General features: G+C 40.0%; 1 protein-coding gene across 19 annotated transcripts in view; it reads right to left on the reverse strand.

Moving 5' to 3' along the window:
* ARHGAP18 (Rho GTPase activating protein 18) overlaps nt 1-25,107 on the reverse strand; it is a 204,371-nt gene that overhangs the window by 61,056 nt on the left and 118,208 nt on the right. For all 19 annotated transcript variants that reach the window (XM_081529110.1, XM_081529106.1, XM_081529109.1 and 16 more), the window contains one exon: nt 2,805-3,001. In XM_081529110.1, the coding sequence (XP_081385236.1) occupies nt 2,805-3,001 (197 nt within the window). The remainder of the gene's footprint in view (nt 1-2,804; nt 3,002-25,107) is intronic.

Raw genomic sequence — 25,107 nt, forward strand, 5'->3', positions numbered from 1 at the left:
ATATATACTCAATTAAAATTTTTAAATGACTTCACATGTGATTAACCTCTATAACTTCCCTGCAGATTAACTAGGGGAAGATAATACTGTTCCCTTTCCAGAGATGAGCAAGCAATGAAAAGATAACTTACTTCCATCAAGTTATAGAAGGAAGTCGATGCTGGGGATGGCCATTAAAGCCCTGTTTCTTGGCTTACACTCAGCACTATCCCAGAGTCCGGCCCTAATTGATGGGAAAGCTTATTTTCTCTGCTCACTGTAGCTGACAGGGTGGCAAAGAAGTAAAAAGCATCTGGACATCAGGAACTAATCAATTTCAAATTAATTTTTTAACCCCCCAGTCAGCATACCAGAGTCCTGTTTTTCTTTACAAATTTTTTTAAAAAGCAAACTATTTTCAGAAAAAAAGTAGATTATAGGAAACTAATTTAAAAACTGAATCAATTCAAAACACTGAAAGGGAGTGAACAGTAAAGCAAATATTGTGTAAGATCTATTGACAATTCAAGACTTTCCCGATGGTCCAGTGGTTAAGACTCTATGCTCCTACTGCAGAGGGCAAGGGTTCAGTCCCTGGTCAGGGAACTAAGATCCCACTTGCTATGAGGCATGGCCAAAAAAAAATTTATTGATGATTGTAGAAAAACTGAATGACAACTAGAACAGATTTACTCCAAGCTCCACATTTATAGAGGTCATCAAAAAACCAAGGACTTGGGACACAAAAGATCTGTCCATACTCCATTCCTGCCCCTTGATGGCCACGTCACTTTGGTCAAGTCACTCAGCCTCAAGCTGACTCTGTTTTCTCATCTGTAAACTAAAGCACAACTGCCTTGGTTGCCTCATAACCAAATGTGAGCATGTCACATGGAAAGAACTTTGCAGAGCTCCATTATAGCCCGCAGCACAAGACGGAGCACTGAGCAGTGTGCCTGTCTATAGCTTCTCTGCTAACTAGACTCCATGAGGGCAGAAATAAAGTATCAATAACCTTGACTTCAAGAAACATAAAGCAGTGCAGGGCATTCTGCCTGCCAGGCAACAAAAACTGTTTACTGACATAAAAACTCACCATGATTATTAAAGATATTAAAGTAGAACTCAGTATAAATGGTCAGAAAAAGCTGATACCGCCATAAGGGAAGTAAACAAGATTACAATACAGAGTGGCTTGTTCCATTAAAAAGTAGAGGTAAAATTCAAACAATTTAAAGTCAAAGAAAAGGCACGGGTGTGTAGAAACACTCCCAACTCTTGATAATCATATCATGAACAACATTTTATGAATCCATTTTAGCCTTGGAGAGTTATGACATAGCTTAGGACACACGGCTATGTATCAGGCTTGAGTGCTTCTTTCCACAGAATGTTTTCTCCTTACTCAGCAGGCCACCGGTATGCTGCTGCCATCTTGAAACATTGATCAGAAAGGTTGAAAGATACTATTATTACAAATAAGCTCAACTGGATTGGTAAAGTGAGAAAGAATGAAAATAAAATGAAAGAGAATCCAAATAAAAGAATGAGCTGGCTATCATTTTCTTTTACAAATCAAGGTTAAATTAAGGAAAATCTCCAACTTTCCTCTTTCAAGTATTAATGTTTGCTTTTTTTTTTCTCAATCAATGTTATAGCAAAGGGGAAAAACCTATGTAGATTTCAGTACTAAACAACTTGATGCTAAGTCATTTAGCATCGGTAAGAAGTCTTCTGTTGAAAAACAGGTCACTGCTAGCAGTGGGTCCCAAGGTACTGACTGTGGCTCTTTTGTGGAATCTGTATCAGCCTATACACCAAAGATATGCTTACAAACTTATGGTCAGCACAAGGCATGGGAAGAAAGCTAACATAATAGATATCAGAGTTAGACATGAGAAACCTAGTGTCTACTTGAATTTAATGTTAATTTTTTTTAAAAAAGCATGAAATTTAAGAGGGGGAGAAAAAAGTAAATTTTTCCATGCTTCTTCCAGAATATCAAGTACAATAGTGGAGACTTGGAAACGCAGATAGAGATGACAGCAATTATGATGCAAATATGAGAAGTAAATAGGGAGGCTAAAAATGCTAATGCCATCTTTCACTTTCACTGTCAAAATCTCTACACTGAGGTTAGCTGGCTAAACTGTGGCACTGTTGCCAATCTAGAAGACAACAGTTTGAAAGATAAGATGACCAAGACTAGGATAGGTCTGCAATCCACCACCAAGGACTGATTTATGTGAATCTTTTTCCTTCTAGAAAAAAGTTATTTGTCTAGTAACAAGATAACTATCCTCAATCATTTGAAAAGCTGTCATGCAAACAACGAGCAGATTTGTTCTACTCTTCCAGAAGGTAGATTGACAATAAGTAAGTCAAAGGTAGTGTGGAACAGATTGTAAATCAATAAAATAAAGAACATCAAAACAGCTCAAGCTGACTGAACAATGGAAAAACATCAACATCATCAGCATCTATACTCACTTGGGGCCAAAAACCGTGGGGCTAGAATACCACAGATGGAATTTAAAGAGAGGTTAGATGATTTCAAAGATCAAGTCAAGCCCTAAGAGTCTATAATACACATAAGCTTAGCCAATCAGAGTCTAGCCATATCCAAAACTCAGTGAATTTACTTATATCATTTATATTTGGCAACTGCGTCTATAATCTGCCACAATTAAGTCATTTTTAAGTTGAAAGGCAACTACCATTTTTTTATGGTTTTCCTCATTTTAATTTCTTTCTTCCTATGTATTCATTTCTCATCAATACATACAAAATAAATTAAGAAAAAGTTGTATTAATTTCATCATTACCATCAGGCTCTTTGACAACCACCACCTCTTGATCATCTTGTCTGTTCTCATGAGATTTCTTGATATTTTCTAGTTCAGTCCAATAAGCTTCCATAGATAGTTCATCCAAAGAATCCTGGGAACTTGATCGATCAAATGGAGGTCTTTCTGTAACTTTGGTGACTTCCTGGTTCATAGTATACTGGCCATATCGTCTACTGTAAAGTCAAAAGAAAACATGGTTCATTTTAGTACATGAGGAAGTAGTACTATTTCTACAATATCATAATACTAAGCTGGAGAACTTGAAAACTCAAGTTCTCCTTAACAAAACCAAAGAGATGTTTGCTTTGAAACTGTTTACCTTGAGAGGCTATTGATTATAACATGCTTGTAGAATGAAAAGTTTTATCCTCTACAGAAAACTTTGGCAATGAACAAACAGCTATGTGATAAATATTTTTCCATTTCCATTTCAATTAAACTATTTTAAGGCTCCTTTAAACCTGAAAGTTTGTTCTTAGAAAGCAACAGGCTAAATCTTGATTAAAGGCTAATAAAATTGAGATTGAATTTTACACAGTATTTCATATTTATCATTGATAATTATAAATCAAACTCAGTCAACCCTTACACAGCAAATATCTGCAAACAATGAATGAGGTACTGCTTGAATTTTCCTTTTATTTTTTGGAACCAAAACATAAATAGACAGATAGTATATTAAGTTTACTGTTACACCCTATTTTAGAAAGCAACATTTAATCTTTACACTTATAAATGTACCTATTACTTACATATATTTTAAAATGTGGTAAAATGCATTTATTGGAAATTCTGAATAAGTTGAGAATTACCTCTTAAACATTTAGTTTATAAATATAATCTATGAAAAAAGGATATGTGAATAGGGTGGGTTTTTAAATAATTTCAACTATATTTTTCTTTATACATCATATCCTATGCTATGCTATGCTAAGTTGCTTCAGTCGTGTCCGACTCTGTGCAACCCCATAGATGGCAGCCCACCAGGCTCCGCCGTCCCTAGGATTCTCCAGGCAAGAATACTGGAGTGAGTTGCCATTTCTTTCTCCAGTGCATGAAAGGGAAAAGTGAAAGTGAAGTCGCTCAGTCGTGTCCGACCCTTAGCAACCCCATGGACTGTAGCCTACCAGGCTCCTCAGTCCATGGGATTTTCCAGGCAAGAGTACTGGAGTGGGGTGCCATTGCCCTCTCCGACATCATATCCTACCTACTACCAAAATTGAATTAAAAGGCCTAATAATAAAAACCCATATAGAAGAGAAATATTGAATTGCTTCATGATTGTTTATATTGAGATAGAAGAGGAAAAGCCTTATTACTTGAAGGAGGACATTTTTCAGCTATGTTTTTCCCCTTTATATTCAATAATTTTTTAGAAATATAATTTGAGTAGAGATAATAATTGGTGAACAAGTATTTTGTTATTCTAGTTTCAAATCACTTTTTTAATCTCTCAAAAGGAAATTAGGAAGCGATACACTCTTGCTAGGCTGGTTTTAATTACCGCACATAGAGAAAATAAAAAGAAATGCAATAAAACAAAATTCTTTAATAGTGTGTGAACATTTTCACATTGAAACTGGCCTCTCCCATAATTATTTAAAATAGTAGGATTTAATATGGCATAAGGAAGAAGGTCACTAAACTCTGGTGGAATATACCCCGTAGTTTAATTCCAATTGATTTCTCAGAAAAAGTCAAAGAAGTTAATTACCTATTGCTGCAAATAAATGCAATATGACTTAACTGTAACATGCTAATTGGCCAGTTTTATCCCTGTAAAAATGGTTCTGTCTTGATTACACATTTTATTAATGGAACAATTCCTATCATCTCGCTCCAGTAGCAGTCCTGGGGTGGTGATGGCAGGGTGGGGGGGCGAGGAGGGCAGTGTTAGATGAGGGCCAACAGGAGGAAGTCTAGATGTGTTTGTGTGAATCTCTTTCCTCTAGTCTCCATTGTGCATTGTTTGCCTCCCCATCCCTTAATTCAGAGACACTTCCTCCCTCCCTGCCCCAACTCCTGTTCACATCCTTATATCCCATTCTGGTCCCTTCTGTTCCCCAGTGGCCATGATACCATCAGTGTCCTCCATTTAGGGTTCACACTTCTGATTCTTAAATTAAAATGTAAATGAAAATGCTCTCTTTCTCTTAGAAATGAAAAGTAAACTATATTTTTTATTTCTGTGATCACCAGCTCAACTGATCTATGGTTCATAATCCTTAATCCTGCTTTATCAGGACTAGCTCAAACTAATTTTATAGAGTATCTGCCAAATTCACTTTTGATTTCATGTCAGATATATGGATGCCCTTCCTTGCTTTTGTTTTACCTCTCACTTTAAGATTGTCTACTATATTCCTATTTTCAACAACCTTAGCCCCACGATGAGAACTGCGGAATGTGTGAAGTATAATGACTAATGCCAAATAATGTGTTTTATCTGCTCACATGAAAGAGGTGCCGTTGAACGAAAAGTACATTACGCCTTTCGCTCCTGAAGGAACGTGTTTATTCTGGCAAGAATTTTCCAGTAAATTTCCATTAAGATAGCATGTGCATAAAAATGCAAGGGCATTGAGCAACAGCACTGTTACGTAAATAAACCCTCTATATCAAGGCCTGCTTTCCAAACATGCATAAAGCAAAAATCTAATCATTTATTGCTGGTGAACAGACTCAATATTTTGACTCTATTAAGATTCAAAAGCTGAAAAGGTTTGTTGTAATAACCTGAAGATACTGGGTCATGGGAAGGGAAGATTATTATTATTTTTTTTGGATCACTGGCAAATTTTGCAAGAAAACAATTTCTTTTTTTAAATATTAGGGGATGGGGTGTAGGAAGGAGGCAAACCATCCAGGGAGAGTTCCCTCCTTGATTAGCTGCTGAATATATTTTTTCTAAAAATGTGACTGAACATTCTTTATTTACAGTTTACATCAATAAACATGTCATGTCACTGGTTTTCTTCTTAGATTATTCTCACTTTTGTAGTTCAGACAGGCCACAGCTAAAAACCTGTCCCTTCTTAAAACTGTCCTGGTAACAGGCCAATTAACTGCTTTCCTCTCTTCTGTTTTTAGGAGTATGCTTTTACGACACCATGTTCATTCTGCAAATTGAACTCAAACACATAAAAGCAACATCTGCTAGACATAATGAAGTATGGAGCAAATATTCTGTATTTCCAAAAGATCCCAGCCAACACATGGTGCTCAGATTAGAGGAACACACAGTTTGCCCCACCACAGCAACTACCAATTACCTCCACCTGACTCACTGCCAATGCTGATTCTCTTTTAGTTCTTCCTCATTCCCACCCAGAATCCTATGTGCTAAATATCCCATGAACACTCTTCCCCAACTCCCCCACTTCTCACCTTTTTACAACTAGAACTACAGAACTAGACACTCCTCTAAAAGAAGCTGCTTCCTAGTCTGCTGGACAAGGCATTACATCACAGTATTATCACTTGGGCTCTTTTTCCCTGGGCACTAACATACTAGCAAATACTCAACTTTACAGGCCCCCATTGTCCCCTGGGCCTTCATGGTGTGTTATCCTTTTGCAGCATGTCCTCAGGCTGTATTGATAAAAATTGGGGCCCTGTTTCCTTGTATTTTCCCCAGGTGTATTTTCTCCCATTTTTCTATAATTTCTTTTTTTTTCTACTCGGTGAGTGAATTTCAAATGTACTGACATCATTCAGGATATTAGCGATACCTGTTATTTATTTTGTCGTAGAGAATCTTAAACTGATCTGACAGAAGTTGTCCTCCAGAAGGAGGCAGACTTTACCATGCACTTCGCTGTGATCCGCTGAAAGAACACTCATGATTCGTCCTAGTACCACTGCAGTGAGTGAAATGATGGGGAAACATACAGGACTGGGAGTCCTAAGCACCAAATGATTCCAGCTTTACTTAACTTTCTTTCATGATCCCTGGAGGAAATCACTCCTCTGATTCTAACTTGCCCCTATCTATAAAATGGAAAGAATGCCAATAGCCTTGATGATTTTGTTGTAAGTCATCAAATAAGAGTTTCCCTGGTGGCTCAGCAGTAAAGAATCCGCCTGCCAATGTAGGCGATGTGGGTTCGCTTCCTGGGTAGGAAAGATCCCCTGAAGAAGGAAATGGCAACCCACTCCAGCTTTCTTGCCTGGAAAGTCCCATGGACAGAGGAGCCTGGCAGGCTACAGTCCATGGGATCACAAATGCACTGGATATGACCTAGCAACTAAACAAAACAAAACAAAACAAAAAGAATTCCTACTGAGGAATGACCTTAGAGGTAACCAAGGAGAAGGCACTCAAGTTAATATCATTGCTAACATCTGTGTAACTGCTAACTACAGATAACTGCCTCTACCACAGTTTAATAAAGTCACCTTTGCCCTCTTCTAAGGCTCAGAGAAATTGCTTATCCTCTAAGGATGGTCATTCTTAAACCTTAGGTCTCAGGACTCCTTTATACATTTCCTAATTTTCAAGGGCTTCCAAAGAGTTTTTGAGATAGATTATATTCATTGATATGTACACTATTAGATCTTAAAACTGAAAAAAAACTTTAAATATTAATTCATTTAAGAAGAAGAAATAATCTTATATTTAAGATGTTATTTAAGAAAACATCTTAAATAACATTGGGGGGGAGAGGTGGGGAGAAGCCCTATATTTTCAAAAAATAATAGATAAGTAGCACTGTTTTACATTTTTGAAACTCTTTTTAATGTTTAGTTTAATAGAAGACATATGGATTCTCCCATCTCCCTCTGCATTTACTCTTGTGCGATATTCCTAAGTCATGCAGTTTCTGGGAAATGCCACTGTATTCTCAGGAGAGCATCAGAATGAACAAGGCCAGTTAACAGCTAGGGTTATTATGATAACAGTTCTGATCTCCGAGACCCTTTGAAGGGTCTCGAGAGCCTCAGGGGTTCCATGGCCACACTTTGAAAACCGCCGCTCCAGCATTTCTCAAAAACACCTAATGGATCTGAGGAAGCACTTTTCAATTCTGTGGGCAATGCTCCAGAAAGCGTTACTGAAAGAAATAGACATGCTTTCCTAGTGACTCTTGACCTTCTTCTTTGTTTATTTTAGTTTAGTTTTACGGCCTTTCATCAAAACTGGGACTTACTCCAATGATAAATCCACATTTAATTCATACTGCAATGACAAAGAATAAAAGCATATTTAAAAACCCCTGTCTCACCAATGTATTCCATCATCCACTTTTATCCATTATGCACAATGGGCAGAAACTCTAAGCTTCCTCTTTTGGCCAGTGTATTTGAAAATGGTTATTTTCTTTAATGCCCCTTTGCCATCTGTACCTCTTCCTATAATCATCTCAGGGCATTTATTTAGAACTAGGACACTTCTTTGAGCTCATGATCCAATCTCTACTTGGTGCGCTCCACCCCATCAACAGTCACACTGCTAAACTTCACATCCAGTCTGTCTCTCGGTCCTGCTCCTTCTAGAAGCATTTTTATGGCTCAAAGGCTGCTTTCTTGAAGTCCTTTGATGCTGCTGCTGCTGCTGCTGCTGCTGCTGCTGCTAAGTCACTTCAGTCGTGTCCGACTCTGTGCGACCCCATAGATGGCAGCCCACCAGGCTCCGCCATCCCTGGGATTCTCTAGGCAAGAATACTGGAGTGGGTTGCCATTTCCTTCTCCAGTGCATGAAAGGGAAAAGTGAAAGTGAAGTCGCTCAGTCGTGTCCGACTCTTAGCGACCCCATGGACTGTAGCCTACCAGGCTCCTCCGTCCATGGGATTTTCCAGGCAAGAGTACTGGAGTGGGGTGCCATTGCCTTCTCTGCCTTTGGTGCTAGGATTTTGTTTTATATTCTTACAAGATCCTTTCTAAAAGAAGTATACTCTCTTTCACGCTTCTTATTCTACTTTCACTTCTAACACAGGAAAAGAAGGGACTGAGTTGAGAGATATGAGGATAAGGCTATTTTTGTTTTGTTTTTTTTGTTCTGTTTTTAATGTGCCCCCCAAAAAAGTTCTTATTGAGATCACGACTTATCAACCATAATGACCAAGTATATTTTACATAAAGCCATATTTATTGAAGTGTAAGCTTTAGAATGTTATTGGACCTGAGAGATTTAAACCTATCCCATCATTTTCTAGATGAGGTAATGAGTTGCCAGGGCTAAATCTTCTTCAAAATCTCAGCAAAGTGATGGTGGAACTAAAATTGGTGTCCTCATTTCTTCTTCTGCAGTCATTATACCAAATAGACTGGGAAAGGGTACAATTTACTATTTTTCACATCCAACGTTCCAGTCTTTGTGAGTTTGTATTGCACACAGCAAGACCGTAAGTGATCTTGTTGACACAGCCTATAATTAATGTTTTAAAATGACCATTACACTTATCTGGAGAAAAATACATTTAACAATCATACCTCTTTAAAATGCATGAGAAACCTTTTCCAATGCATTTTCTAAAATGTGATTTGTGCCATGCTGGGGCACAACTTCAAATATACTTTGTTGTTTTTTTTTTAAAAAAAGCTTTGTTTCAAAGATGTTTAAATGTTTTAAACATTCACTCTGGATATACAATACCTCTAGGCTGGGGGAGACAAAGTGCTTCTGATGTGTAGATTTTTCTCTTTCATTTTATCAGTGATATTAAAGAAGTAATCACTGCCATCTGAGATGGTGAAGCTATTAATACTCCGTAATGGCCTTGTCCATCAGATTACATTGAATTTGAGTGACTACGAAGAACTGCAGCCTATGAATGACCCATGTCATTTCTTTTTCCCTGTGAACTGAATGCCTACTATTGTTTAGTTGAAAGCAGTAATTATTAGAAGTGGCTCTGACACCAGGAAGAAAGAACACTGACAATGCCTTAAGGCAGGAAGAAGTTGATTAGGAAGCAATCCCTCTCTGGCCTTTCTTTCCCCACTCCCAGGCAGCCTTCAGAGCCCAGGAGAAAAGTTCCTCACATCTTATTCCTGACCCAACTGCTACAGTTTTAGAAACACACTAATTTTCACAATCCAAATAAGCTTACTTTTATCCTTTGCACATTTTAACCCTTTGATTTGGGGCGGGGTGGCGGAAGCGGTAGTAGTTGTGTTAGTCCTAGTGTTAATCACTCAGTTGAGTCCAACTCTTTGCGATCCCATGGACTGTAGCACCCACTCTGTCCATGGGGTTCTCCAGGCAAGAATACTGGAGTGGGTTGCCATTCCCTTCTCCAGGGGATCTTCCTGACCCAGGGATTGAATCCAGGTCTTTTGCATTGCAGGCAGATTTTTAACCATCAGGGAAGCCCATGGGGTGGAGGGGTGGAGATGATAAAGCTTACTCATTATTTCTTTCAGCTTTTTCTTTAAAATAAAAATCACTTAACATCTGCATAGCACACTGCTATAGTCATCACAGAGCGTCCACCCAACTTTGACACACAGCAAAACAATGAACAAATGAGCTGATGATGCACCATTTACCCAACACTGCCCAAGTCAAGCTGGGAAGAGAAGCACATTAGTAAGGTTACTGAGAGAGAGCTTTGAAAACTTGGCTTTATCACTTTTACAAAAAATCTATGGTAGAACCAACCCATATGTGAATATCACTAACAGAACAAGGCTATAGGCAGCAGCCACAACCACCAGGTCTAGTAGAAAGGAAGGAGAAAAGGTACAAGACAGAAAGGCATGTGGAAGCATCATGAGGCAACCAGAGTAAGTTGGATAAATTCCCTTCCCTTTTAAGTAGAGACACAGTTTATGTAAAAGGGAAATCGTGGGATAACACTAACCACCAGACATAGGACTTTCCTATTTTCAAGGGCTTCTTCTCAGTAGATGTGAATCCTCTTTGTTCTGAGCTTCCCCAATCTCTCTCAAGAGGCAGTTTTTCCTTCCTCAACTGGAGACACGACTCAACAAGTAGCCAAATGGGAGCCAGGGATCTTAAGGTCAAAGTCATTTTCCAAGAGGAGGCTAAAGAGATCTGAAGTGGGACTTTAAGGTGAAATGTCAAGATCTTGGAAGACTGGTTCAAAGCACACGGGACTGAGTTTGCATATGCACTCCACTCAATCTCAATTTTCCATCACCAGGACGTGTATCTTACCTGACACTGGGATACACCTGACACAGCTCGGATCCAGAACCCTGGCCTTTCCTTGTTCTGGTTAGTTGTGAAACATCTGGAGGTACAACACCAGCAGCCACTCGGCATTTGCTGGCTCTCCAGTTGGATCTGTTTTCCAGCTGTCGTATCTTGGCACCTTTCTCCACAGGGGTTGGAATAAAGAAAGACATTTTCTTGCTCCTTCAGTCTCCCCACAGCCCTGACCACAACTGTGTTACCCACACTTGTATTTCTACCACTATGCTGTGTGTTCCTTGGGGCAAGTATCTACAAAGTTCTTTCTGGTTTGTTTGTTTGTTTGTTTGCTTGCTGCTGTTGTTTTTTCATCTGGGTGTCCCTGGGTTTAGCCATCCATTTACCATAGCAGATGCTTGGGATTTGTTTGATTATTAATTACTGAATTATCGTTGCCTCTGAAACAACATCCTCCTTTTAATTTCTAAGGTGTTTCTTATTTAATTGCACAAAACTACAAAGGAATAAAATAGGGACATGAAAAGTAGACAATAAAGAAATTAGTCATCAGGAAACCCTAAGGTAATTAATAGGTAATTATTCTAAGCCTCTGTAACTCTTGAGTATTTAATTTGAAAGTAGGCTTCCTTGTATGAAACATATAAAACAGCCAGTGTCCTATCAGACTGTACCTAATATTAAGTCACAATCAAGCACTGGCATACAGTTTTTTAAGCACACATTCCCTGGTTCCATCCTGTCAACTTAATCGCTAAAACAAATGGAAATATTTGTTGAATGCCTGCAGTGTGTTGGGCACCTTATCAGAGATGTCTGTTCAACCAACCTACTCAAGTCTGTGTTGTCAGAAAGATTAGAAATGATACTGACACTAGGCAAAGATGGAATTTTCCAGTTCCTCACCAAGCCAGCAGCCCAGACAACTCTCAAAAAGGGCCTCCGGTTCATGACCTCTGCTTTACCATTGTCCCTAACACGCTTCAGGCCCTGCTGTGGTTCACCTTTCCTTCCTCAGAATTTCACTTCCTCTCAAACTGCCACTATCCACTCACCTCCACTTCCACCTCTGCCCAAATAACCACTTCCGCAAATTCAGATCAATAGGTTACCTCCACAGCCCATCCTGGGACCCCTCCCTCACCCCGGCACTATTTGCCACAGTCCTCCTAGATTTGCCTGAAGCCCACTCACACGGGTCCCTAGGCTCCATAGGCTACTCTTTCCTGAGCCGGATTCTGGTTTTCTCACAACTGTCTAATGCCTGATTCTTTTTTCACAAAAGTTGTGAGGCTTCAAAGGTAGCTATTAGCACCCAAAACCGTCATCAAGCTTACACCTATTTATTTTTTATTGCTCTTGAAATATCAAATTTTTGCCTTTTGGGTTTCAAAGCTCTGCTTTTTTTCTTTCTGAAGAGTCTATCAAATTCTCAACATGTTTTCAGAGGTAAAAGACCAAAAGTCTTCCCATCTTCTCTAATATGCTTGAACTCCTCATTCAAAAGTCCCCTATCATGCCCTTCATTAGCTTAGAATCTCAACATTACACTTAACTACATGCTTTAAAAATACATTAATGCAGGGGGGACCAGGAAGGGGAACACATGTAAACCCATGGCTGATTCATGTCAATGTATGGCAAAAACTATTACAATATTGTAAAGTAATTAGCCCCCAACTAAAATAAATAAATTTATTAAAAAAAAAAAAATACATTAATGCAGGGTGGACCAGGAAGGGGAACACATGTAAACCCATGGCTGATTCATGTCAATGTATGGCAAAAACTATTACAATATTGTAAAGTAATTAGCCCCCAACTAAAATAAATAAATTTATTTTTAAAAAAAAAGAAAAAAGAAAAAAAAATACATTAATGCAAATGGATAAATTTTCACCAATGTGCAACTCTCTCACATACAAAACTTAACAATATACTTCAAGATCTAGGATCCAGGATAGATGTTTAACTGCTGGCCAGGACACTCATTCTGGGCATTGACTGACTACAGACTGACAAATTACAATTTTCTGATATCCCCCTCCAATTCATAAAGTAAGCTCCTATTGATTCATAAAGCCTACCATCATACATTGTTGCTGTTGTAGTCACCCAGTCATGTCTGACTCTTTTGTGACCCCATGGACTGTAGCAGGCCAGGCTCTTCTGCCCATGGTATTTTCGAAGAATACTGGAGTGGGTTGTTATTTCCTTCTCCAGGGGGTCTTCCTGACCCAGGGAGCAAACCTTCATCTCCTTCACTGGCAGGTGGACTCTTTACCATGAGCCACCTGGGAAGCCCACACCATCACATAGGTACTAACAAAATATTTGTTGATGTAACACAAAACTATGAACACTAATATTTTAGAATACTGTTGGATAATGGTTTCACTTATTTCTATGGGCCACTCTCTTGCCTTTCTATAAGACTTTATATACATATTAACATCAATTTTCCTATGCCAATAAAAACGTGGACACAAGGCAAGATTGGATTTAAAAAAAAAACCTTTTGATAATAACTGAAGCTAAATGCACGGGCATATACTATGGAAAAGATGGGGGCACTATTATTAAACTCTTTTCAGCCCTTTGTGATTGTTTGTTACAATAAGGTTGGGAAATCATTTATCTCAGTGGGGCCACAGTGGCATAAAACCAAGCTTCCACCAGTCAGCATAAGAACCACTATAGACAAAGACTGAAAAAAAGGTTCAAAGTGTAAGGATGTCTGTGTTTATGTTTCACAATAAAAAGGGAGAAGACACATACCCCTACATCATTGCAAAGTAATGCTGGTGAGTAGTGACAGCAGAACAATTTAAAACAGCAGTAACTGTGTGACCAACACCTGGGTAGGAAAAAGAAAGCTGCTTCACTTAGGCTGCAAAGTATAATTTTATGGATAGCTCCAAATAACCTTCAGAGACTATAATGTTCCACCGGTAAGTTCTGAAGGCCAGGAAGTATTCTCATAAGCCAGGTACTAAAAGTCAGCTGTACTGAGGAGATGGAAGGGGGTGGTGAAGAAATAATTTCCAGCTCTTGAAATAATTTAGCCAAGCTTAAAAATAATTCATCTGTAACATTTTCCACTAAATGTCTTCAGAAGTCAGTTACAAAGTAGACTATGTGAATATTAGAGGATATATTTTTCTTCCTTTTTCAATGAGATTATCTGAGACCACTTTTTTCTTAGTATCCTTTAGAATCTAAGCTGACTCGACATAAGACAGATATGAATGCAAGTAGCCTCAAAAGAGACATGAAATATAAAATACAACATGGAAACTAATGACAATTTCTAATAGTAAAATGCTGCCTGGGGGTGGGGGCTTTAAACCTAATTTTTGAAGGAAAAAACAGAACAAACCAAAAATCTCACAGAAACAAATGTTTTTAGTCAAAGTCGCTGAGCTCTGTTTAGAGGACAGGAACAGGGTCCAAAAGACAGAGAGACCTAAGGTGACCATGAGGAATGGGCAAGGGCTTTATGGGAAACATGATGGGAGCCTGGAGAAGGGAAGGAAAAAATACAAATAAGAAAAAGAAAACATAACTAGGACTTCCCTGGTGGTCCAGTGGTTAAGAATGCACCTGCCAATGCAGAGGGTGCAGATTTGATCCCTGATCAGGGAGATTCCACGTGGCGCTGGGTACCGAAGCCCGTGTACCACAACTATTGAGCCCACGCCCTGGAGCCTGGGTCTGCACATGAGAAACCACAGCATGAGAGGCCCACGCACCACAACTAGAGAGTAGCCCCTGCTCACTGCAACTAGGGAAAACCCACGCGCAGCAACAAAGACCCAGCAAAGCCAAAAATAAGTGAAGAAATTAAAGAGAGAAAAAGAAAACCTAACTAATGCGATTCCCACATCATCTAGCACAGTTATGGGCACACAGAGCTCTGGTAAATCTAATTCTGGGAAGACTAAATCAAATCAAATTCTGCCACATCAAATTCTGGGAGGATTAAATCCTCCACGCTGGACGATTATGCACCTGTCCTGGTTGAATTCCTCTCCTGGTCCTCTTAGGAAGTCTGAGAGTCGCTAGCTCATCATCAGGCTTATGCAAGCCTACCGTCAACCTGTTACTTACACGTGAAAGTTAAAGTGCAGTCGCTCAGCCGTGTCCGACTCTTCGCGACCCCATGGACTGTAGCCTACCACACTCCTCTGTCCATGGGATTTTCCAGGCAAGAGTACTGGAGTGGGTTGCCATTTCCTTCTCCAGAGGATCTTCCCAACCCAGGGATCAAACCTGGGTCTCCCGCATTGTAGGCAGATGCTTTACCATCTGAGCCACCAGGGAAGTCTATTCCAACTTCACCAAAAGTAATACCATCTGGTTCCAAAATGCCATTCCTTGTGGGAATTTGAAACAAGCCAAGAAATTCACAAGAGTTCCCTCCCTAGCTATGGCCAAAGCCGTTGGCATTCTATAAAATGCTGATGATAAATCAAGGTCCAGCTCAAGGACTCCAGTCTCCCATTGCCATTCCTCTTGCTCTCTACTGCTGACCCCACTACTCCATACATGGATTCTCCTTTCTGCCCAGTCCCTACAAAGAAACAATCCAGACTGAGTGATAGCTCTTTCCTAAAGGTCATCTGCTGAGTTGCCGTCTCGAATGATTCCCATATTCTGCACAGGTCAAGGCTCCCAGGAATTCACATCCTAGCCAGGTGTGCCACCCATGCCCCTTCTTGTCAGGAAAGAGAGGTGGAAGAAAGAACTATCATTTCAGGAAGCTAACACTGCAGAAGAGATTAGCAAGAGGGTCACTGACTAGAGAATGAGCCTCTTAAGACAGAACAGGATCTGAGTAACTTCTACAAGAAGAAGGAGCCCATTATACAGAGTGAAGTAAGCCAGAAAGAAAAACAACAATACAGTATACTAATGCATATATATGGAATTTGAAAGATGGTAACGATAACCCTATATGCGAGACAGAATAAGAGACACAGATGCATAGAACAATTTTATGGACTCTGAGGGAGAAGGTGAGGGTGGGACGTTCTGGGAGAATAGCATTGAAACATGTATATTATCATATGTGAAAGAGAACACCATTCCATGTTCGATGCACGAGACAAGGGCTCAGGGCCGGGGCAATGGGATGACCCAGAGGGATGGGATGGGGAGGGAGGTGGGTGGGGGGTCCAGGAAGGGGAACACATGTAAACCCATGGCTGATTCATGTCAATGTATGGCAAAAACTATTACAATATTGTAAAGTAATTAGCCGCCAACTAAAATAAATAAATTTATAAAAAATAAATAAATAAATAAATAAATAAAAGGATGCAGTGCCCCTAAGGCAGAAGGTGGTATTTATACAGGGCACCAAGGGCATGGCAGCCAGGGAGGATGATGGGATCAAAGATAAACTTCCTTTACTATCTTGTCGGAGTAAGTTAGAAAGATCTAGGCCACCAGACACTGCACAGTAAACATCAAGATTCAGAATTTTTCTAGTTCTTTTTCAACTTAGATGTTTGAGGGCCAACTATTAAGTGTCCTCACCTCATAAAGGACTTTAGTTATTTGCTGAAGATGGTTTTATAAAGTAAATACACAACTCTTAATAGAAATACTTGTGAAACTCTAAGCATATGCCAACCAATCTAACACAGGAATGTAAATTTCTTAATCCAATAGCTTTGTGAATAGAAAGTTTCACTGAAGAACCCACATTCAATCTCTGGTCTTCATTATGCTATTGCCTGCCTGCTAAGTTACTTTAGCTGGGTCTAACTCCGTGAAACCCCATGAACTGTAGCCTGCCAGGCTCCTCTATCCATGGAATTTTCCACGCAAGAATACTGGAGTGGGTTGCCATTTCCTCCTCCAGGGGATCTTCCCCACCCAGGGATCGAACCCGAGTCTCTTAATGTCTCCTGCACTGGCAAGTGGGTTCTTTAACACTGTGGCATCAGGGAAGGCTACTTAATCTACATAATTAACTATATTCTCTATTCAAGTAATGAAGTGGACACTGGAAAGAACAGCGGAATTGGAATTGGGTCAACACTTCAATGTTTTGGTGGAATGATGCTATAGAACTTGAGTTCTCACTTGATAATAAACAAATAACCAAGTTGTGATTCACACATTCATTCAACAAATACTGGCTCCTCATTAGCTGCAAGGTACTATACAAGTTGAGGGTTTCCCAGGTGGTGCTAGCGGTAAAGAACCCACCTACCAATGTAGGAGACATAAGAGACATGGGCTCAACCCCTGGGTCAGGAAGACCCCCTGGAGGAGGACATGGCAACCCACTCCAGTATTCTTGCATGGATAACCCCACGAGAACCCCTCCTTCACAGAGGAGCCTGGGGGGCTATAGTCCATAGGGTCACAAAGAGTTGGACACAACTGAAGCGATTTGGCATGCACATATACAAGTTGAAGTACAAAGCAGTACAGGGCCTCACCTCTGATCCCTAAGAGTTTACATGGTATTAGAATAGATAAAACACATAGGAAAATAATAGTCCAGGGAATACTGACTCCATGCAAATGAGCAGTGCAGACAGCAGGTGCTGCAGAGCTCAGTCCAGTTAGAGGCAGACACAGATGCAGGGAAGTATACACAATGCTTGTATCACAAGAGGCAATAAGAAGGGAGATTCCAGGCTCTTGCTCTACCTCATTCTAATTTTATAAAGCTCTCCCTAGAGCCAACAGTGTTTTCCTGTTATTTGATTCAACTTTACTTGCCTCCAATTTAAGCCCATTTCCTCCAAGCAAATAAAGAATTAATCAGTGTCCTCTTTATATTAACCCCTTTGCTGGGAATAGTTTTAAGTCAGTCTTTTACTATACCTTGAATTGTCCAATGAATAACATTCATTTACCTTTTCCTCCCATATTTTAAAAAGCAGTGTCTTAGAAATATACGCTATAGTACGCATTTTTAGTGGTATCTGAATCATGATACAGGTACCTGCATATAACCTTTCTATCTGCATATAACCTTTGGGCCTTTTCCCGATTGATTCTTGATCTGCAAGTGAAACCTCCAAGGTGTTGCTGATTTTAGAAGCAAGTACCAAAAAGGGCCCAGTAGGGTGGTCCTTGGCACAGATACCAAAGTAAGAAATGTAGTCATAAATGTTTCTCCTTCCTAACTGAGGACATAAACACTGCTTTGAATTGCTTTCCATGGATGGTTCTGCTTTCCTTCTTAAAAAGTCTTTGCTAACGATTTGCATTAATATTATGCTAATAAAAGTAAGGAGATGCTAACTAATTCAGTCTCTTCAGTGGTAACTAAAGATCAGAAAAAGATGTAATTTGCATATCTTCATGAATTGGCATTTAAATACTTGTCGCCATTTCTGAAGAAAAATAATAATGTTGGGCCGGCCTGGGCAGAAGTAATTCCTCCAGTAGAACCATCTCAAACCCAAGCATTTCAAGAGATGTTTGGCTTGAATCTCAGATGACATGGATGAGCATTCAAACACAGGGCAACCATCTGCATATAAATACATTTCAGTTCCTCTCTGCAGAAGGAACTCATTTACTGTTGAAGGCCATTCACTTCCACTTCTGAGTGCTTATTCCTCAAAAAGCTTCCAAGTGTTATGGGAACAATGATTAAAAGAGGATCTTTCCATCTGTGCATTAGGCTGCAAGACAGCTCCTGCTGCAGAAATAGCTTTTGCATAATTCATTGTGCCATTTTCAACTCTAATCAGTGAATTGCAAGAAGCTATGGAGTGAGTACAGAGAGAAGAGAGACTGGCATTTTACTGACTACCTCCTAAGCGGTCACCCCATCCCTACTTTGGGTTACTACTCTATGAGTCATGGTACAAATGCTCTCACTTTATCTCCAACAGCTTACTACCGCATCTTCCCATCTCAAGTGCTGTCATCATTGTTTGCCCATACTTATGTCCCAGGAAAGAGTATTTTTTAGGCTATTATTACAGGAAAGTGTATGGGAAGAAAGATTCTACTGGAAGGCAGAAGAAATCAGCCTTTCTCCAGCCCTATCGTTCACTGCGTAAGCAAGCATGACATAAAATTCACCCTACAACAAGAATACCTCAATTCTATCCTTCAGTTAACAATAAATAAATTTTAAAAAAATAAAAATAAAGAATACCTCAAGTCTTTCTAAATCTAAAAATTATGTAAGTCTAATCTGTTCACCTTGATGTTTTCATGTATAAAGTCTGAATTTAACCAGTCACTTTGCCTTAGAGTTGCTCCCCTTACCCCACAACCCACCTACACACACTGAGCAATTTGTGAGATCTCAATTCCCTGACCAGGGATTGAACCTAAGTGAAAGCACCAAATCCTAACCACTAGACCACCAGGGAACTTCCTGAGTTGCATTTTTTAAGGAAGGAGAAAATCAGGTGATGGAAACGAACCTGTGTTCCCCACTTATCCCTCCCCCTCAACTATAGAAACTTTGATAAATAAAGTTACCTGGCAATTCATTTAAGAATGTACTGGAAAAGGATTCTATGGTTATAGAAAATTAGAAAAACAAGTGCTTTAGACATCTCAAGTTAAAAAGAAAAAAAACACTTTCATAGAATCCTTAAGCTTTAAACACAATAATGAAGCATAAGATTTTTATGATGGTAAGGACTGTATGTGATTTTAAACCAGCAAAATTTTCAAGAAACCATGCCTGGTGATAGGGTTAAAGATGTGGATTTTATAGCACAAATTTTATAGTAAACTTTCTAATTTTCTAATTTCTCTATTTCTTACTACTCCATATATCATGGTAAATAAAGAAATATTCTGAGTTTTTATTGATAGCTGACGTATAGTAAAGTTACTGAGATTTAGTTTGGTAGTTCAGTAAGAGTTGAAAGAATCATCTCAAAAGACACTACAAATTGGAAAACTGAATTCAGTGGTAGTATTTTCATATAAATGTTTTATTTTTTTAAATCAACAACTCATAATTGACAACTTAACCCTAAACATTAAATACTTGACAGAATATTAAAAAGCATAATTAGAGGGAGGGAGTGGCAGGAAACTTTTCTGAGTTGTTCTGAATGTGACAATAAATTGTTATTTTATAGTAGTGCTGTCTAATTGAAATAAAAGGCAAGCCACAGTAGTAATTTAAAATTATCTAGTGGTCACATTAAAAAACAGAAAACAAACAGGTAAAATTAATTTTGATGGTTTACTTTAGCCCAATATACCCAAAGTATTATTGCAATGTGTAATTAACATAAAAATTGTTAAGGAAATATTTTACTTTTTTTTTTTTCCATTTTGAATCTTCAAAATCCTGTAACTTATGCCTGTGTCCCAGCACAGTTTGGACCAACTGCATTTCAAGTGCTCGGTCACCACAGATAGCTGGTGGCTATTGTATGGACAGCGCAGCTGCAGAAAGGATGAGGTTTTCCTCAAACACCTGAATATATACAAGTGAAATAATTCCTTCCTACTCCCAACACGCAAAATTTCATGTCTGTCTGACTACAGAACATTTGCTTTTTCAGTGACTCAGCAAACACTTAGGGAAAACCTACTTTTATTGCACACTATGCTAAATGATGGGATGTAGGTGCATTTCAGACAAGACAAGCCTAAAATTTGGTAGACAGCAAAGATCCATGCAATGAACTCCAAAACAATAGTGCAAGGGGTGACTGCCATGGGAGTAGAGATCAGAATAAGTCACAAGCTTTAAGGAAGAGACTTGGCCAAGGAGTTCAGAGAAGAGCGATATGAGCTGGAGTGTGCAGCTTGAGCAATATTCTTAGGCATTCAAGGCAGTGGCCACCATAAAAGCAAAGACACACTGTGAACTTGGGGGACTGGATTGATATAGACAGACTATACTGGCTTCCAGGGAAGTGAAACCAGTTGTGAGGCAAGGGGAAGGTGTTAGGCATTGGGGGGAAGAAAGGGCCACAGCCAAACTGTACTGAACCTTGACTGTCATACTTGGAATGTGACAGGGGAAGGTCTTTAAACAAGCAAATGTCACTCCAAATTAATGTTTAAGAAACATACTTTTAAGAAAAATAAATAGTGAGACAGCCTGGAGCTGTTACGCTCTGGAATAAGGGGATTTCCGAGAGATTAAGGATCTGAACCCAGAGGGCACTGCTAGAAACAAAAGTCAAAGGACAAATTCAGGAAGCTTTCTTCAGGTGGACTCAAATGACCTTGGTGACCAGTTAGATGAAGAGGATGGAGGACACAGAAGAAAGCAAAATGACTGCAGTGTGTTCTTGGCCCCGGGCAAACAGATAACATCATTAACTGGGAGCAAAAATGTAGAACACAGAACAGGGTGGACAGAGAATGTGATGGGTTCACTTTGGACCTGCTAAATTTGAGTTAGAGACCCTTGGGTGACATCATATACCTACTGCTCATACCCATCTTATGCAAGATCCATTTGTCTTTACCTCTGTGCCTTAATTAATGACCCTCTGGGTATGAAGTGTGTTTCCAGGACTAGCAGCACTAGCATCAAGTTTGTCAGAAAAGCACAAGCTCAAACCGTACCCCAGTGTGAATCCCAATGTGCATTTTACCAAGATTCCCAGGTGACTTTTACAGACATTCAAATTAGAAAAGAATTGCTGCAAGGATTTGAAAATCTAGATTAGGAGCTCCTAAAAGAGGTACTGACTGAAGGCAGGATAATTTTAGAAGTCATCAGCATATAGATGAGAGTTAAAACTACAGGAGTGCAAGAGAGCTTATTCACTGAAAACAAAGAACTTTAAACAGGGTAGACAAGTCTGTGTGCTGAGGAGGGCGCTGTATGTTTCTAATTAAAGAATCAGCTTGAAGGTACACAGTGGCTCTCTCTTGCTAAGTACATTAAATAAAAACTGAACAAGAGGAGGGAGAAAAGAAAAAGGAAACAAAACCTTTAAAACAGTGAAAGAACCACAAAGGTGAATCTGCATTAAGGCAGTAAAGAACTTCTATTTATGATTAAGATACACACACATTAATGTTCCTTAATGTTCAGGGATCTTTATGCTATGCTAAGTCGCTTCAGTCGTGTCCGACTCTGTGCGACCCCATAGATGGCAGCCCACCAGGCTCCGCCATCCCTGGGATTCTCCAGGCAAGAATACTGGAGTGGGTTGCCATTTCCTTCTCCAGTGCATGAAAGGGAAAAGTGAAAGTGAAGTCGCTCAGTCGTGTCCGACTCTTAGCGACCCCATGGACTGTAGCCTACCAGGCTCCTCCGTCCATGGGATTTTCCAGGCAAGAGTACTGGAGTGGGGTGCCATTGCCTTCTCCGATGTTTGTTGAGCAACAAATTGGTTGAAAAACAAATGTGATGTGAGTGGAGGCAGAATTCACTGGGACCTTTGGGGCCACTGCTTCCTGGAGAAGGACTGAGAGCCTGGGGCAGAATCAGAAGGCCTGGATGCTAGGTTGGCTTCACCTCAGGCTGGCATCTGCCCTCTACGCACCACTCGACTATGTAATGTGGGGGCTTGAGAACAAGATACTCTCTTTCAAGATTTCCAGCTGCGACTGGCTATGTGGGGAGGTGAGGTTCATCTGTCGCCTCCAGAGACTCCCTGACAACAGTATGAGGAATGTTCTGTTTCCCACCCTCGGCCCATCCCCACCACCTCATCCCATCAGCTCACCCAGTTAAACAACTTTGCTGACGTTTCGATCAAACAGCTGTTTAGAGCTGGTTTCATGTCCACCAAGCGGATCTTCTGTGTACTCTGTTTCCCAGGCAACGCTGACGTTGCTGCCCGCTGTTGCCACAGACAGGATCAGCACACCCAGGCCTGCAACCAGGAGAGTCCCTCTCAAGCCCCGTGCAGACTGCTGCTCCCTGAGGCAGAAGACGCTCTGAAGGCTTCTTGCTAGATGCCAAGCCATTGAAAATCAGTGTGCATAATCACCACTCCATGTAAAAGCCTTACCATATATACTTTCTAAATTTGGTTTTACTGCAGGTCACAGAAGCAAAGCTGGGAATACAAGCTGGGCTTTTATGTGGGGGACTGTGCATCTGAATACAAATATGGCAGAAGACGAAAGTGCAGAAGATAAGGACTGGATGCTCTTTCACTAGCCAATGCAGCCCAGTATGAAAAGCCATCATGGCATGATGCCTGCTTCTTGGCTCCTTGAACAAATACTCAGTGTGAACCCGCATTCTCCTTTTAAAGTGGAGGCAATTTGTCTATTGTCATCCTCCTGCCTTAATTAGACTCCAAGGGATCTGGAGAGACATCTTTGTTCTCCCAGTGCAGAGGCCCTTCACAGTAGCCCATGAAAGCTACCGAAACATCATCTGTAATAAACTCTTCCCTCCACTGCAAAGTGGCATCGGATGATATTTGAGTTGGATACCAAGTCCACATATGCAAGTGATCTTTCCGTTTCACTCTGCAAGGGGTTCCAGGCATGTCTACCCAGCCACATGTCCAAAAGTTAGCTCTTCTGTTAACATCAGGTCCTATAGCTCACACCCATCTCACACAAGATTCATCCGTCTTTACCTCTGTGCTGTAATCAGTTGGTACTAATCAAACACTGAGAGTTCACACCCACACTGTCCCTCACATCAAGGTTCAAATAACCTTGCCAGTTTTTAATTACAACACATCTCAGTTCCTACCAAGAAATTTAAAAGCCCTAAATCTGCTGGGAAAGGGGGGAAATTCACATGCTGTGTTTCAAATGTAAATGTTAACAAAATTTGATTTTCATTATCTATGCCACATGGTACATAGATATTTGTATACGACAAATATTCTTGCTACACGATTCTTGCTACACGACAAGAATAGAAGAAGAAAAAAAAAAGAATAGAAAGAGTATTTAATAATTTGCCAGAACAATGATCACAACAGCAAGACTATAAGACAGTGGCCATTATTATCCCCATTTTAAGGATGAGGAAACTGAGGATTGAAGAAATAAATCAAAATGAGAAGGAAAGCCAGCATGCAGTCTATGCCATGTGGCTCCAGAATCCATGCTCTACATGGCAGAAGCCTTTGAAACCTGTCCTCAGAAACAGTAATTCAAGTTACGATGGAGTCTGGAGCAGAAATGACCCTACAGATCGTTAAGCAAATCATTCTCAACCTGCCTCAGCTTCCCAGCTGGCACGTGAGAGGGACCACAGCAAATCCCCGGCTATTATCAACATGCTTAAAGACATAAGTGATAAATACAAACCATCCAAGTCTTCTCTGCCTCTCTTCTCTCTGACAACACTGTTTTTTTTGTCGTCATTGTTGGTTTGTTTTAGAGACAAAGATAAAGAGCTGGGTTTAAGTCCTGCATGAAATCCTCAGAATTCTTTGTTTCCCTAGGCCTTATAAATGCCAGTCCTTAATTATTCAAACATGAATACAGCAGAGTAGAAAACCAGGTGATTTGCCCAGTGACATAGAGGTACAGTAACTACAGGTACACAGTCCTGCCAAATCGCCAAGAAGATTTCCTGATTCTCAGTCAGTAAACAGCATAACCAAGTACTTTGCATAAGGACAGATGGTATTATGACAGAGAAAACACATTACTCTTTAACTTTATCAGCAGGATAATAAAGATGGGCAATAAATACTCCTTTTATTGATAATTATTTTCCCCCTGTGAACTTTGACAGCCCAACCCACTGATCCTTGGGCTAGTCTAAAGAACAATTAACCACAGTGACACCACTTTGCATATTCTCCTACACAGCCCCACTTACTGAAACTTACTCCTTTGGAAAGAAAAGAGCTATTAACACTAAAACTTCAGCAGTCACAAACTGGGAGCCTGCAGGCAAGATCTGGCTGACAGAAATGTTTCGTTTGGCCAGCAGGGTATTTCAAACATTTTTAGATTGGTTTACCACCTTTTTCTCTTGTAACATGTTTCTCTGGGCAGGCAGTTTGCCAGAGTTCCCACCGGCAGTTTGACTGTTATGCTATCTGCTGGTCCCTGTGGGCATCTGGTTTGCAGTCTCTGCTTTACTGCATTAATATTATGGCATTAAAATAACAGGACCCACTATTTCACACCCATCACCTATGACCGATACCTGAATGCTGCATCAAAATCGGGCTCACTTTATAAAGAAAAAAGTGAATGCAGAAGGGTACAGAGGGCTAGGACTGAACTGGGAGATTGGGTACCCTGATTCTGGTCCTT

This window comes from Giraffa tippelskirchi, chromosome 9, assembly GCF_054371585.1.
Source record: "Giraffa tippelskirchi isolate mGirTip1 chromosome 9, T2T-mGirTip1v1.2.pri, whole genome shotgun sequence".
Classification (NCBI taxonomy): Eukaryota; Metazoa; Chordata; class Mammalia; order Artiodactyla; family Giraffidae; genus Giraffa; species Giraffa tippelskirchi.